This window comes from Galeopterus variegatus, unplaced genomic scaffold, assembly GCF_000696425.1.
Source record: "Galeopterus variegatus unplaced genomic scaffold, G_variegatus-3.0.2 Scaffold760, whole genome shotgun sequence".
Lineage (NCBI taxonomy): Eukaryota > Metazoa > Chordata > Mammalia > Dermoptera > Cynocephalidae > Galeopterus > Galeopterus variegatus.
The window spans coordinates 346,212-361,673 of NW_007726871.1; the positions used below are offsets into that span (position 1 = coordinate 346,212).

At 38.5% G+C, this 15,462-nt stretch overlaps 1 protein-coding gene across 1 annotated transcript; it reads right to left on the bottom strand.

Moving 5' to 3' along the window:
• Positions 1-651: 651 nt before the first annotated feature.
• On the bottom strand, positions 652-14,904 carry RP1 (retinitis pigmentosa 1 (autosomal dominant)). Its single transcript, XM_008572154.1, is given in 5 exon segments — positions 652-1,138; positions 1,141-6,729; positions 8,627-8,798; positions 9,550-10,191; positions 14,772-14,904. Coding segments are annotated over 4 exon segments (6,489 nt in total). The 5' UTR covers positions 10,180-10,191; positions 14,772-14,904; the 3' UTR covers positions 652-1,040.
• Positions 14,905-15,462: the final 558 nt, after the last annotated feature.

Sequence of the window (15,462 nt, forward strand, 5' to 3'; positions counted from 1 at the left end):
TGAGTCAGTTCTAGACAAGAGACATAAATTTCCAAGTTTTATAAGACTTGTTTCCATACCATCATATAGCCATGCAGTAGGAGGAATCTTAAAAGGTTTCCTGGTTAATACCCAAAAAATATACCTCAATTATTCAAAATTTACAGGTGACAGTCTAATCTATTTATCCTTTAGACGAAAATGTTTTTATTTATATCTAACTAGTGTTTTATTAATGTAGGTGAACGTAAAAAAATCTGTCAAGTTCTTCACAGCAATTCTTTTTCAATTTGAAGAGAATTGTAAAGTCACCATTCTTTTTTCTTTTCCAAGTTAAATCATTTCAGCTCCTCTAATTTTCCTTCACAGACCATGCTTTAATTTTTACCCTTTTTTTCCTTCTGACCTCTTTGGATTTCTAGACATTTTACTAATGTTCAAAAGATCATAAATTTTTTAAGAAAGTACTAGAGAGGCAGCTTAGTGGTGGAACACATTTTCCAAACATGAGAAAATAGTGAATCTTGACCATGGAAACGCTTGCAGCTTCATTAAACAGATGCTCTGAGGGAACTGGATTCAACACAGTTGGCACAAGAAACTATGAAATTGTGGAAATCTTACAATCACACCTTTTATCAAATCAGTAGATAAAATTAATAAATGGAGTACTTTACGGTTATGTCGATTCTATTTATTCATCAATACATTCAATATATATTCTACACCAAGCTGACAACATAAAAAAAGAAATAAAAGATATAATTCTTGTCCTTTGAACATCTTTGATGTCTTAAGGAAACACTCATAGATTAGGAAATCATATAAATTCAGGATAAAACCACAAAGAAACCCAAAATAACAAAATAGAAGCTGAGTCTATAACTGTTGGAAAAATGGACAACAGAGGAACGATGAAGGTCATCGGTTTATCCATGGGTGAGTTCATTTTAAAGAAATGGGAAATTCTTAGAGGTCACCTAGTCCATATCCATCCCGTTCTTCATCCTGTTATGGGGAAAAAAATGTATTGACGGAGAAAGGCTGTGCTGATATTGAAATTATAAATCTTGTTCATTATTGCTTTCAAGATCAGTTAAATTTAATTGGTTTTCCTCTTCCCAAATGAAAAGATTTTCACCATCAAAAATATAAATATTTCTAATATATTTCTGTGGTTAATATTTATGGATGTCTCAACTTGGCAAATATCTGATAGACAGGCTTGACTAAGCATACCACAGGAGACATGAAAGTTGATATTTTCTCTTACTGCTTGGTTGAGATTTGTTCTTGAGCTCTGGAATCTGTTATTTAATAAGTTATTATTCTCATCAACTGCTTTAAAGATTTTATTTGTCAAGCTGCTGGGGTCTTGTGTATTTGAATTCACACCACCCACAACTAACAATGTGTGCAAGAAATGCACACAAACCCTTTTCTTTAAATATGATTGACATTTCTTTAAATTACTTTCTTCCTCTAAGTCCAAGAAGTTAATTCTTTTTGGTTTTCTTCTTTTATTCAAGTCAAATGTGTTACTGATATAAAGCCTATCAAATGTATTGCCAATGGCATTATCAATAAATTCTTTTTTCATACTTGCTTTATTGTTCTTATCCCTGAACATGTTTTTCCTTGACTGTAGTAAATACGGGTGTATTTTCATCCATAAATGGAAACCCAAGGAATTTTCAATATCAGAATCTTTACGATATGCAAATCCTCGGTCTTCCTCATTTACAGGCTGGATAATAACAGTTAGTATTGGGCAGTGTTGACCACAAATAGCATAGAGTTTATCCAAAGAGTCACCTTCCTGGAGTGTACCATGAATCATATTATTGGCAGGCAATGGTTGGTTTTTAATAGCATCATCAGAGACAGGGTGGACTTTGTTACCAGTAGACGTAAAGGCATGAGTGACAGATGTGCAAACTCTTTCTGACCGATAATTACCCTTCTCCTCTGTATGGTGATTTAGTATTCTTTCCTTGACACAGGTTTTATTTTGAACATCTAGTAAATCCTCACGAAAAGGCTCAGAGTCACTACCATGAGGCATGTTAAAATAATTGCATTTCAGTTCAAGGGGCTGAGTCAGTTCCTCCAGTTCCGAAGACGATAGTTCAGCCATGGTCGGGTCTGGGGCCAAATTTCCAAAATGTGAATACGGTACCTCATTGCTGTTATTATCAAGTAGAGTATCCACTGATGTGGTGTCGGCATTGCCACACATGCCAGGATTTTCAGGAAAGGAAACCCTTAGCAAATGATTTTCTTTCAGGAGCCACTTGCCTTTGTCAATCAGTACTCCCTCCTTTGTGTCCCTAAGAATTCTGTTATGATTGTTTTGTTTTGTACCTTGTTCTACAATGTTGTCCCCATGATAACTGTCCCTCACACCATTAACATCACATTTCTCTTGTCTTTCCTCCTGGAATTCCTGCAACACAGGTGAACTACTAGATACCTGTTCAGAAGAGTCAAATGAATGACCTTCAGAACCATAAAGACCTGCTTTCCTAGCACACTGAAATTCCATAGACTTGTAAGGACAAACCTGAGATCTGTGTGCAGACCCAGGGAAAAAAGATGGTTTAGCAATCTCTGTTTTAGCATAAAGTTTTTCTATTGCCCTTTTAACAAATCCTCTATTGTATTCTTTCTCTAGCGCAATCTCACCACTGTCATTGGTGCCATCACTGGATGTTTTATATAGCTGCTCGCTCTCACTGTCTGGTCTATAGTCTGACCAATCAGAAGTCACTGGACTTTTGAAACATTTTTTAAAATCAAGAGAGGGCTCCGAATAACTTCCAATTTCCATGCTTTTCACCATCGTATTTAGTCTTGTCTTAGTTTCTCCTTCATTAATCTCCCTTTCAGTATTTTGCTTAGAATCATAGCAAAAAACTAAAGATGGTGGTGTTGCCAGCCTTCTACTGACTGTCTCACAAATTACACCATTGCTTCTTTCTTCTTTTATAATGTTCCTACCAGAGTCATCTATCAATTCCAAATTTTTACTAGCCTCTAACTCTTTTTGGACTGATTCTTCAGTGGCTTGCTCTCCTGCATTTACCTTTGTATCAAACATATCAGTGTCCTGGTTTTCTAATTCTTCAAAAGATTCCAATTCTGAAATGTTATTTCTTTCACTTGATGTCATACTGTTGGTTAATGAGCCTGGTTCTTCAGAAGTCCTTGATTCATCCTTATCAAAGGATGTGTATGTGTTTTTATCCTGAAATTTCTTTAGTGAACAATTTTTAAATTCATCTAGAGAACTACATTTCTTACCAAATTCTGATTCAGTTTCATCTAGGAAAAGACCACAGGGGTTTAAATTACTGACATTTTGATGTGACACCAAGGTATCTAAGCCATTTTTATGCCCAGGGTCAGTCAAAATATTTAGGTCTTTCTGAACTTTATCAACTCTTTCTAACTCTTCAGTTAATTCCAACTCATCAGTACATGTGTTTTCTTCAGAATTTAAAAAATCAATGGTATTGCAGACTTTCGTAGGAATGTAGGTCTCATCAATTGGGCAAGCTTCCTCATAGATATGGTTCTCATTTTGAGTAGAAGCCTGATGGGAAGACATGGCATCAGTAAGTAAACAAATCTCTCCTGGGAAACAAACCTTATTCGTGGAGGTCTGATTCATGGAACAACCACTACTGGGAAAAAAAGCATCACCTGTATTACAAGCCTCGTTTGGAGGATAAGTCTTATTCATAGTGCACATCTCCCATGAAGAGGAAGTCACCTCTGAAACACAGACTTCAGGGGCACAGACCTCACTGGAAGAGTAGCATCTATCCAAACAGATTTTCTGAGTTCTTTCACTTTCATTGCACTGAGGAGCTCTCTGGATGTCAGCTGTGGAACAATTTTCAGAAAGACCTATTGGAATCATATCTTGTTCTTTCTCACTGAGTCCAAAGCGATTTGTGGTTGACTCCACTAAACCAGCAACAGCAGCTTTCAGGTCATCAGCTTCCTCTGTGATGGCAATGTGCTTTAGAACCTCCAACAATGCAAGTGTTTCTGAAGATCTATTGGTGGTCTTATAAGCATCACCTTGACAGAAGCTATTCATACTTCCCTTTAGGTTTAGCACCAGGAGCCAAGCTAGAAGGAGATTGGTGGATGAATTATATATTGCAGAAGGGAAGGAAACATCTGCAAGTGAACCTGACATTTGAATAACTCCATTTTGAGTCTTGTGAATACCAGCAGCTGAAGCTTGTAACTGGCGAAGGAACAGGAGTGGTAAGTGGTCTTTTGGAGTGTCCTCTTCCATAAGATCTACTTGAATGGCAGCCTCTACACTTTCCCCTTTTGTAGCTAGGTTTATTTCTTGGTAAACAAGGCTTACCTCTGGTCCTGACTTTTCAGCAGATAAGTGACTTTGAGAATTATAAACATTAGTAGCTGACTGTGACAAATTACAATATTCATGCAGAGAAATCAAGTAAGCATCATTCAGAGATCCAACCTGGCTCTCACAGAGGTTTTTGTTAAGTTCTTCACAATTACCTTTGGCAATAAGAGATTGACCTACCTCTTTACACAGATTATCTCCTGTCAAACTGGCATTTTCAGTTATGTGCTTATTACTGTCCATAACAAAATTATTTCTTTTTCCAGAACTTCTATGGACTTTATTTCCTGGAAAACCACTATTGTTACAACTCACCACATTCCTTTCATTTTTGCATATTGGAGCTGATTTTCTAGGTTTTAAAGTTGGATATGGACTTACGTTCTGTAACCATCTCTGTATATAATTTTGAATTGAATGATGGGCCATATCCTCAGGAAAATCAGCTTTTTTCATAGAAGCTAAGGAACTTGCGCTGGATGTAGCATATTGCTTACTTACAAGAGCCCCTGATTTCAATTTATCTCCTTTTTGTTTTTTCTGGCTTTTTAAAGTTATGTGCGAATCATTAACTTTTGAAACTAAACTCTTCTTTGCCATTCCTCTCAAATACCCAGATGCCATTTCTGCTTCAGACTGTGGTCTACAAAAAGCTTTGGGGTTTTGCTCAAGGACATTAAACACACGAAATAAACTTTGATTTTCAAAAGTACTTTTGCAATATTTAGATTCATTGTGGAGAAACACTTTATCTCCTTGGCCAATTTCTCTTTTTTTAGGTCCTCCTAAGCTTACTTTCTTTAGTGGTCTGGATTTTCTTTTGGCTAAAAGTCCGTGAGCCTTAGGGTTTTGAATAGTATTTAATTTATTTCTATGGAAATTCTTAGAAACTGTGGGATTGAAATTACTTTTGGAACATACATGATTTGATTCTGTTACCATATCACTTGCATGGAGGTCTTCCTCACAAAACATCACTCCTTTAAGGGGACTGTGTGAATCTTGCAATATGGTTTCCTGGGCAATTCTACTTCCTGTGCTTATTCTCTCACTCTTACTGGGGATTCCTTTGGTTGCAATATCCCCATCCTGATACTTCAAATTTATCACTTGCTGGTGAAACTTCTTCTTCTTTTTGCTGGCAACAGAGGAAAAAATCTTCTTTTTGTTTTCTGGAAGTTCTGTTAAACCACACTGAGCAAATTCATTAATAAGTCTGTCAATTCTTGTAGTGACAATAGAGGATCCTACAGAAGCTGGTGCCTCAGAAATACTTTTGTCAGTTCCAGAGTTGTCACCTGAAGAGTGAGTTGCATCTGCTGAAATAGGACTGAACCTATCATTGATGTCATCATAAGTTTTGACATTTTTGGTACCGGTTTTGTTGTCTGATATTACACTATCAACTATATCTTCCTCCACAATTGAGTGCTCTGATATAGTTGATGGCAAGCCATTATTATGGGACATTTCTAACATCTTCTGACTTGTAATTTCTATAACACCAGCACTTACTGCACTTGACTTGAGCAGTCTGCTTTCCTTTTTTCTTTCTAAAGATGACTCCATCTGCTCACTGTTATTGATCTGAACAAGTACTGGCTTGTTAGATACTGATGACATTTTACTGCAAGAATGTCTGAACATGTGATACTCAGATTTGTTTTTCCCACCTTCCCTTTCTTCACTATAGGCAAACTGTCCAATCATTTTCTCTTGAACCTCAGTTCCAGATACTAAGGTCACACTTCCTATCATAGATTTCTTTTTTCTCACTCTCCTTGGTCCAGGTGTAGGAGGCCTATAAAAACGATGCTTCACTCCATCTTCAGTTCCCTGGACAATATCTGTGTCCACAACAGCATTCTCCCAACTAGCAGAACTGCCAGTTTCAGCCTCTCGATCTGTCATTTGAGTGTTTGGCTCCTCTGCCAGATGGCCCTCTTGATCACTGCCTTTCTCCAGAGGTGAGACATCCTCAGACAATGAACATGCTGCAAGCTTTAAACCAGATGATCGGTCCTCTGTTCTTCCTGGAAAAATGCTTATCCCACTCTTTTCATCATTATTAGAAAGACCAGCTCTATTAACAGTTGTTGTCCATTTTATTGTTTCCTCCTCTTTTATCTTGAATCGAACTTTCATCTCAACTGTCATAGTGCCATCTTGATTGAAAATAATCGATTTCTCAACATCATCTTCACAAGGATATATTGATAAATTCTGAGAATCACTTTTTTCTAAGGCCAAGTAATTTTCAGGAACAAAAGAATAGTCTGAATAGAAATCATTATGTGTTTTGTCAGAAGAAACAGAATAAATCTGAGACCTTGGGCTTGAAGGCATATGTGTGCTCACTTTCAAGATTTTGAAAGTAAAAGATGCCCACATCAAAATACAATGTAGAAGGTGGAGAGGTTACAAATATCCAGTGGAAGAGGCAGCAAAGAAAGAAGAAAAAAAGGAAAAGAATTAGTATAAAAAATAACATATTTTCTGTATTTCATGGTAAAATGATATTGATGTTTCTGAGCTCTATGTAATCAATGGTTATTTGAGAAAACTTACTATAATATCTGATACATTTTTTCAAACCACTCTTAAAAAGAGGCCTATAATTCTACTTCAATGAGGAGATTCACAGAATTTTAATTTCGACAAGTTTAATAAAGTAATTTTAATAGCAAATGTATAAAGGAGAAATTGTTATGGATTCTAGCAAAAATGAAGGTTTTTTATGTTTTGTTTTACTTTGTTTACCAGTACTGAAATAGAGTCTAACCAAGTACTGCTTACCTATTCAAACAACGTAAGTAACAATTTATGGTGGTATTCATTACCCATTTTCCTATCTGTGTATATCCAAGAGAGACATCTATAGCTTTATGAAAGCAAAAACACTTTTAGAATTTATTTAAGACTGTATTAATTAAATAACAATTATTAATTTAGCATTCACTTTGTATAATCAGTTCAGTTGATTTAATATAGGGCGCAAAAGATAACAAACCTATAAATAAATCTGAATATTAGTTATCTTTTTAACATGCATCTTTAGCATTAGCATTGGCACTCCTGCTTATTAAATTCCTATTAGTAGTCTGTATAGATTTGCACATGCTTGCCATCAAGTAAACAACTTTAACATTTCAGAGAATAAACCTAGAAATACTTTTTCTTATTTTTGATATACTTTTACCAAAATTGTAAATGAAAATATCTCACACTTAATTTTTTGAAGCAAAACTTAACAAAGCCCTCAGATTCTCTGAAATCATCAAAAATCAAAGCACACACAAAAGTACTGCCACAGGCATAACATATATTTGGCAGCCTAATACCTACAAAATTGGATCATTCATAATTATCTATTGAGTATATCCATGAAACAATTAAATGGCAACAATAACAGATGAGTTTCACCCACATTAGCAATAAGTAGGGGATTAAGACTATTTAGAATGCATGTTATTCCATGTTTAAAGAGAATGAAAATTAAAATTTAAGTATAAATGGCAATCAGTACTTTACCACAGAGCTAAACTTTCTCTGGAAATATTGAACATAATGAATGAGATTAGCCATGCCTGCGTAGGGAAATACAGCCTATCCCATGCCCTTGGGCTTCAAGAGGTCCTCTTCATCCCCTAACCAAGGATAATGTCACACTGAGCAGCAGATCCTAAGGAATTATCAACCTAGGTTATTGTTAACCATCATGAAGTGTATTCATGAGCCTTTGAGAAGTAAAAAGTGGATCTAAAGACCTCTGATTTTTACAGGAATAACGTCAGAAGGTAGAGCATATAGTATAGATTTGAGAAAATACAGTCACTCCGCTAACCAGCTGAGCTCAGATATAAATGCTGTATGGTACTATTTAGAGAAAACTCTGCAACTACCAGAAATGCCACTTACACCACTCCCATAGAATTCCTCTCCAAAGCAAGAAATGTTGGCATTTTAATTTTTTAACTAGGCATTTTATAACAAAAAAAAAACGAAATCGTACTTCATCAATTTAAACAGATATATCATTGACTGATTTGGAAAAGCCCAAAATTATCAGATAATCTCTATTACTCTTTCCAACTATAAATATAACCAATTTCAGTTTAGAATGTTTTTAGTCCTCTCATATTTTCTCTTCTGCAATGAAAGAAACTGGTTACTTAAGCATGGATTTTTGTTGTTGCTCAGGAAAAAAAAAATCTCAGGGTTAAAATAAAAGGTATATATTTATAAGTGACTTACTCTTTCTGCTTTCTGATCTAGCATTTCCCTTGGGGTACACACGATGAGAGATCCCCGGTAATCTGGCAGGAAGCAAGTACTTTTGGATGTCGTAATTTCCTGGTTTAAATGGCTCCCTTCCTGCTGCCACCACAGCTCGAGAACTCAGGATCACTGCCTGGAGACTGGGAACCTAGAAGAAACCAGAGTTGTGGTCCTTACATGAGCAAATTGTGTTCTTTCCATATAGTAATTTTATAACTTGGATTGAATCAATTCAACAACCTCCCAGGCTTGAAAGAGATCACTATCAAGCATTTTCTTAGCCACCAATAACGTATACAAATTAACTGGAAATACCAAACGCGGGAGTGGGGGGTTGTACCCAATAACCTTATTGAACCTACGTTCTAGCTAAAGACAGACAGGCTGGTCTTACGACATAACTAAAGAAATCTTTAAAAGGTCTGTGGTATTCCCACCAAAGCCTGCAGCTGCATCCAAACGCCTACCCTGAGCCAGCTAGCAAAGGGCCTGGTGGACGCGGCAGGACTAGAAAAATGAGCTCCTGTGAGCACGCTATGAGCTGCAAAGCCCCCACCAGGGATCCTAGGGAAATGCTTTCTCTATGTAGGAGAATACTGCTCTTGGCCTCTTCTTTTCAAGAAATAAAACTTTCGAGACTGGCTTCTGTACCAAAACAGCATATTACTCGGTGCCCAGGGAAGACAAGGGGCGGGGAAACGTAGAAAGAAGAGACACTCCTGCCCGATGCCCCCTCAGATCCTGTCAACGGAACAAAGACAACGTCGGTGGGCTCACAGCACACGCACGCGCGCTGGGAGCAGCGAGGCCTCCCTCCTGGGGACCGCCATTCACGTCCCGCACGAACCCAGCGGGTGCCCAAAGCGAGCTGGGGCGTGAGGAGCCCCCTGAACGCTAACCTTCCTTCCGTCCGTGGCGTACAGCTTGGCCACTGAGTACTGCATGACCTTCGTCAGGTGCTGCAGGAAGACCTCGAAGTTCTGGGTGACCTTCCTGCTGAGAAGGACCACGCGCCTCGTTTTCGGGTCGCCGTTCTTGAAGACCACGAGCCTCCGCGGGGCGCGGGACAAGCCGGGAGCGGCGGCGGCGGCGGCGGCGACGGCTGGGGGACGGCGTTGCGCCTGCGCACTGACGGTCCGGCTGCTGAGCCAGGGCCGAGGGCGCTTTCGGGCCTTGTCCAGGTCGACAGGCTGCACTTTCCTGCCGTGGGAGCACAAGTACGACTCACCGTCCTCCAGCTCCTCCAAGCTCGTGATGCTGTGCCTTCCCCGAGGGGTGCTGATGTTCCTCACCCCGAAAGGCAGGGGCACCTTTCTGGTCAGGTTATCCAGCAAAGCATCAAAGGTCTTAAAGGAACGAGGGTTGACCACCACCTTGACCCCGCCGAACTGGGGGTCTCCGCTCTTGTAGAAGCTGATCCGTTTGGCCACCACAGGATGAGAGAGGCTCAAGTGGCGAGAGGAGGGAACTTGACCTTCAGAAGAAGTTGGATGAATCATGGAAAAACTAGTAAAAGGAGTTTCACTCATTTTGGCTGAGACCTAGAGGGGGAAGAAAATTGTTCATCTCCAGAATAACAGCACCACAGAGAATACATGATAATGCTAACGCATGCTAATTTAAGTTGTAGATAGCCAGGATATTCCGAGGAGTTCATTCATTCATTTATTTACTCATTACACCTGCCAATTTTGAAAGATAATTTTAAGGAACTTACAATAAAAGGGCATAAATTAAACAGTTAAATAAGGACACATCATTTAAAAATTAAAAACAACCTAAAGTCACTACTAAGATCGAGGTAAATAAATTACAATATATACACCCATGCAATGGAAAACCATGCAACCATTAAGCATGGCTTTATAGATCTGTATGTTTTGGAATAAAAAGATGATCATGATGCAAAAACTGAAAAAGCAGTTTGTAAAACACATATGCTATGTCATTGATTTATATGTATATGTATTTATTATACAAATGGGGAAAAGTCCAGAAATATATTCAGCCTGGTGTTGATGGTGATTATCTGGATGGCAGAGCTATGGGTAATATTTGTGTTTTTTACACATTGCTAGACTGAGCGAATTTTTAAGATTAACAGGTATTATTGCACAATTAAAAAATAACATAAGAGACACCAATCAGGAACCATCCAATGAAAAAAAGAGAGTTTTGCAATTCATCAATTTAGTCCTTATGGCCCACAGTAAAGGAAAAGAGGTGGAGAAAGGAAAGTTTTTAAAGTTCAAATTATCTGTTGAATGAAACCAAATTAGTTCATCTGGAGGAAAATGTACCTGGTATTAGTTCCAGGAGGGATGTATCACGTAGATCCTTAAATAAGGGCCATATTAAGATAGTGTCAGGTGTTTTCCAGTGCAGATTGAAGAAAATGAAGGAAAATCATCTGACACACCACTTAGCCTACTTTGGGAAACATTGCACTAAATAAATGTTTTTTGAATGAATGACAGCATTGCTATGGGCTGCTAAAAATGGTGCAGTCTGGTTACTGCTCCCACTAGTGGTTCTAAAATGAAAACTTCAGGAGGAATTTCAAGAGCTTTTTTCAGCAAACCACTGAGGTTCTCCTTTTTCACATCTCAATGAAGCCAGAGTCTGATAAAATGAGCAGCTTGTGGAAGGATTTATCTGGTTCTGGGCTTTTTATTTGTAACATCTTGTGGCTGTTTTCTATTGTTTAAATCAATTTAATTATTAATGTCTTTTGACAGAATAAGAACGCCTTTCAGCCTTGAAGACAAACAAACGAAATAGATGTAATTGGTATTATAGAGATGGAAAAAGGCGTGTTTGTCATTATAAATCAGCCATAAATGTGGCCCAAATCATTTACTTAAGTGTCTGCAAGCTGTTATCTCAGATGCTTCACATATCTCCAATGTGCTTTGGAAATCTTATTTATAGGTAACTTACGAAAAAGCATTCGAAGATCAGCCTAGAAATTAAATGTCTCCCTTCCTCCCCGGAGGTTTAAAGTAATTACAATACTTAAGACATTAAAGGCATCTGTAGCAGGCATGCACATTGGAGAATCCAGCTTTGCTACAGTCAGCAAAACTGCAACCTCTTCTCATTCTCATGTGATAAACCATGGTATGACCTTGGGTAGGCTGCTTAATCTCCACGACTTCGTCAACTATAAGAAGGATGAGTTCCTTCAGTGTTTAAACAAAAGACCTCAGAACTCTGTCTCCAATCACTTTTTAGGTTGGTTTAGTTATATGTTTATTTGAAATATCTACGTGAATAGTATTTAAGACATTTTTCACCTAATTTTGAAAAATTATATTTATTTATATGTAAGTGTATCATGAAGCATTTAATGTCACTAGTTTTCTGCCTGAATCTCTACTAGAGAGCTGTTAACCTGGTGACAACTTTGGAAACACATTTGTGTGAGCCCATATGCCAAGGTTTTTGTGGGGTTTGTTTGGGGCTAAAATAAGAGAAAGAAGATTTTGTGCTAGAACCACAAGGAAGAACATGGAAGACATGGAAAATAGGAGGGAGGAGGTGGCCCCCATTGTCCCTATCCCACCACTGCCCAGCCCTGAGCACAGGTTTTGAGCCCAATGCACGAAGGGCAGAAGCTGAAGGTACTGTTCTCTGGGAAGATACCAGACATCCAGTAGTGGAGGAGCATCTGCAGAGAAAGTACCTGCAGCAGGATGGTTGCCAGGCACCTTAATGAGGAAACTGTAGCAAAAACAAAACAAAAATATGAGTTCACATGATCCTCCTTGCTTGCAAGAGAGCTCTGGGAACTCCTAGAAGTCACTAAGGAAGTTTTAGAGAGAGTGTTAAGATTCTGCATACTTGTGGGTAAGACTTAAGAACCCACGGTAAGGTGGGCCTTGTGTGTAGAACAGAACATGATGAAGATTCAGTATTATCATTGAATAAAAGGATCTATGTTCATTCAGTGCATGATGTCATCATTAGGGAAGAGGGTGCAAACCAAATTCCTTCCGAAAGAAGTGAATCAGGTTTGACCTGACATATGTGCATTTCCTACAGAGTACATGGGAAAATCACAGAGTAATTCAATAGCATAGTTGAGGAAGAGTTGGGGTACCAAGAGAATATCAAGGAAGGATGTCTAATCCAGCCTGAGGGACTGGAGGGACGGGTGGGAAGAGACAGTGATTTGAGGAAAGCCTGTGTAAAGCTGAGTTGCCAGAGGCAAAGAGAGGTGGAGATGCCCTCCAGGAGGAAGGCAGAGATAGTGCAGCATCTAGCCCGTGCACATAGCAAGACCAGCATAGGGGTCATGAAGTCTTGACAGTAGAGTGTCCTCTTTTGTGAAACAGAGCTATCAGCCCTCCACAACTTTAAGTTATGTTGTGAGGCCCCCTCCCACAAGAAATGCACGTACACGCCACTCGTGCAGAAAAGGGCAGTTTATTCACTCCAGCTGGCCAGCGACCGTCTCCCAAGGAGCAACCAAGGAAGAGCGTCCTCGGGCCTTGGTTTTGTGGGGTTTTTAAAGGCAAAAACTAAATCCCTACACGGGTTTGTCCAGGTGCACAAAGCAAGCTAGGGAGCTAGGTTACAGAGACCAAGAATGAGCCGTTAGAGCAATCAAGCATACAAGTTCTCATTGTGTATGTTCCCATGTAATAGTTCACTGTGTATGGTTCCTGTTTCCATGTAATAGTTCACTGTGTATGGCTCCTGTTCCCATAATGTGTCTGGCTCCTGTTTCTATGCAACGGCTTTTGTTTCTATGAGAAGGTCAACAGATTCTCATGCAGAAAGGGGGGGGGGGGTAGTCTGCAGGTCAGACAGGGGTAAAATGGAGTTACTTAGGTTAAGCAAGCAATTCTACAGAAGCAGATAGTGTATGTTATGAGGGTATAGGGAGCTCTATTTCAGTTATCCTGTGTTAACTGTGGCCCTTTATCAGTTTTAAAAGCTAATCAATTTGGAGGGAATTAAGCAATGTTTCTTCACATTCATTTTTAGTAAGGTTTATTCTATGCCCTCTAAAGTTGGGATAAGGCAGTAGCTACATAGGGTTTACTCAGGGAACGAACAAACTAAGCAGCCTAAAATGGCTTAATTCTTCTCCAAAAGTTCAGGCTGAAGGAGCAGAGGAGGTGAAAAGAGGTAACAAGGGGAAGCTGTAAGGCCCTCCACTCCCCTCACCACTCACTTCCCAAGAGGAAGCAAGGAAGCTGCTTAACAAAATCTCCTTGCCTCCAGCCCAACTTCTACTGACAGCTTGCTACCAGTATCTTCCCCTCTTCTCTGCAGAGCCTCTTCATTGCCTGAAATTAGACCACGGAGCTGTCATGAATACTTTCGTTGCTTTTTAAGATAAAGCAGATTTTTTTAACATCCTTCAGTTTGCTGGGCTCAACCATGGTGACGCTTATTCATGCAGTCATGGGTCTCAGTCAGCAGTGCATTTCAGTCTGTGCTGTGTCTACCAAGAGGGCTGTACCTGCTCCCCCACTCTCTTCACAAAACATGATAGATTTATATGATGTTACACTAATCATCATTTCACTAATTATATTTTAAATTTGATTTTCTACCACATAGTAGGAATTCAGGCAATTAACAAATAATGAAATTTAAAAAGTAGAAAATTAATAAACACAGAACTTTCATTTTTATGGCAATTTAGAGATTGATGTTGCAAAAAAAATTCATTCATTTCAGATATTCTTAACTCTATAAGGTGGAGTTGGAAGGGGGATTCAGAAAGGAAATACACCAATTATTCACTGTGGCAGTCACAGCATTGTTGGATTACAAGCGGCTTCCTCCTCCTTTAATGTATTGCACAGGTTTCTATAATGGGTATATACTACTTTTATAATCAGAAAAAAAAATACTTATACTTGAACAAATTAAAATCGCTTGATTTCCTGATATTGAAGTTTCCTCCTACTTCAATACCAGCATATTGTGAAGGTTGCTGGCATATTTGGGTAAAAGACAATAATTATTAGTAACATTTATTTTGTTCTAATAATTAAAGATAGAACACAGATATATACTCTAGATATAAAATGGAAAACAAAATACAACTAGCAATATACAAAATTATTTTCAAAAGAAAGATTTCAAATAGTTTTGTACTTACCAGAACTTGAAACTTCCCTTATAAAGAAAAGAAAAAGATGTTTAAGCTGTGTGAATAGTTCACATAAATGAGCATGTAACCTGCTCATTTCGTGCAAAGAAACTAATGTCTTTAGATTTATTCTTAGCATGTCCACCCAGGGATTGAGTACAGCCAATTAATTTAATCCAAGGTAATGCTAATCACCAGACAGAACTCACCTTAAGGGGACCAAAGCCATAAGCAAACCAGTTCCGAGCACACTCTACAGTTTTGAAATCTTCCTAATGAGTGTCCCTTGCTTTATCCTCCTTGCCTAGTGTCATTCTCCAGAGAAAACATTTCACCAATTCCCATGCATTTTTCTCCCAGACTCCCTTAAATCCTCATTCACTTATGTTAAAGAGAAAAGTTATCATGCTGCTAAAAATGAAGTCATTTGACATTTTACCATTTTTTGATAAGTGATTCTGAGTCAGTATTTGTTCATGGTAGTCACTGAAAAAGAATAGGACCTAGGCCTTTTATATGATTATTTGGGCATGCCTGCTTATTACCACTCCAATGGAATTCTGATGCTAGGCCTTTTATATGATTATTTGGGCATGCCTGCTTATTACCACTCCAATGGAATTCTGATGAAAATGGCTGAGTGTAAACAATCTGGCTACTCAGCATAAGACAAATAAGCAGGGCACCGTGCGATGAAGTA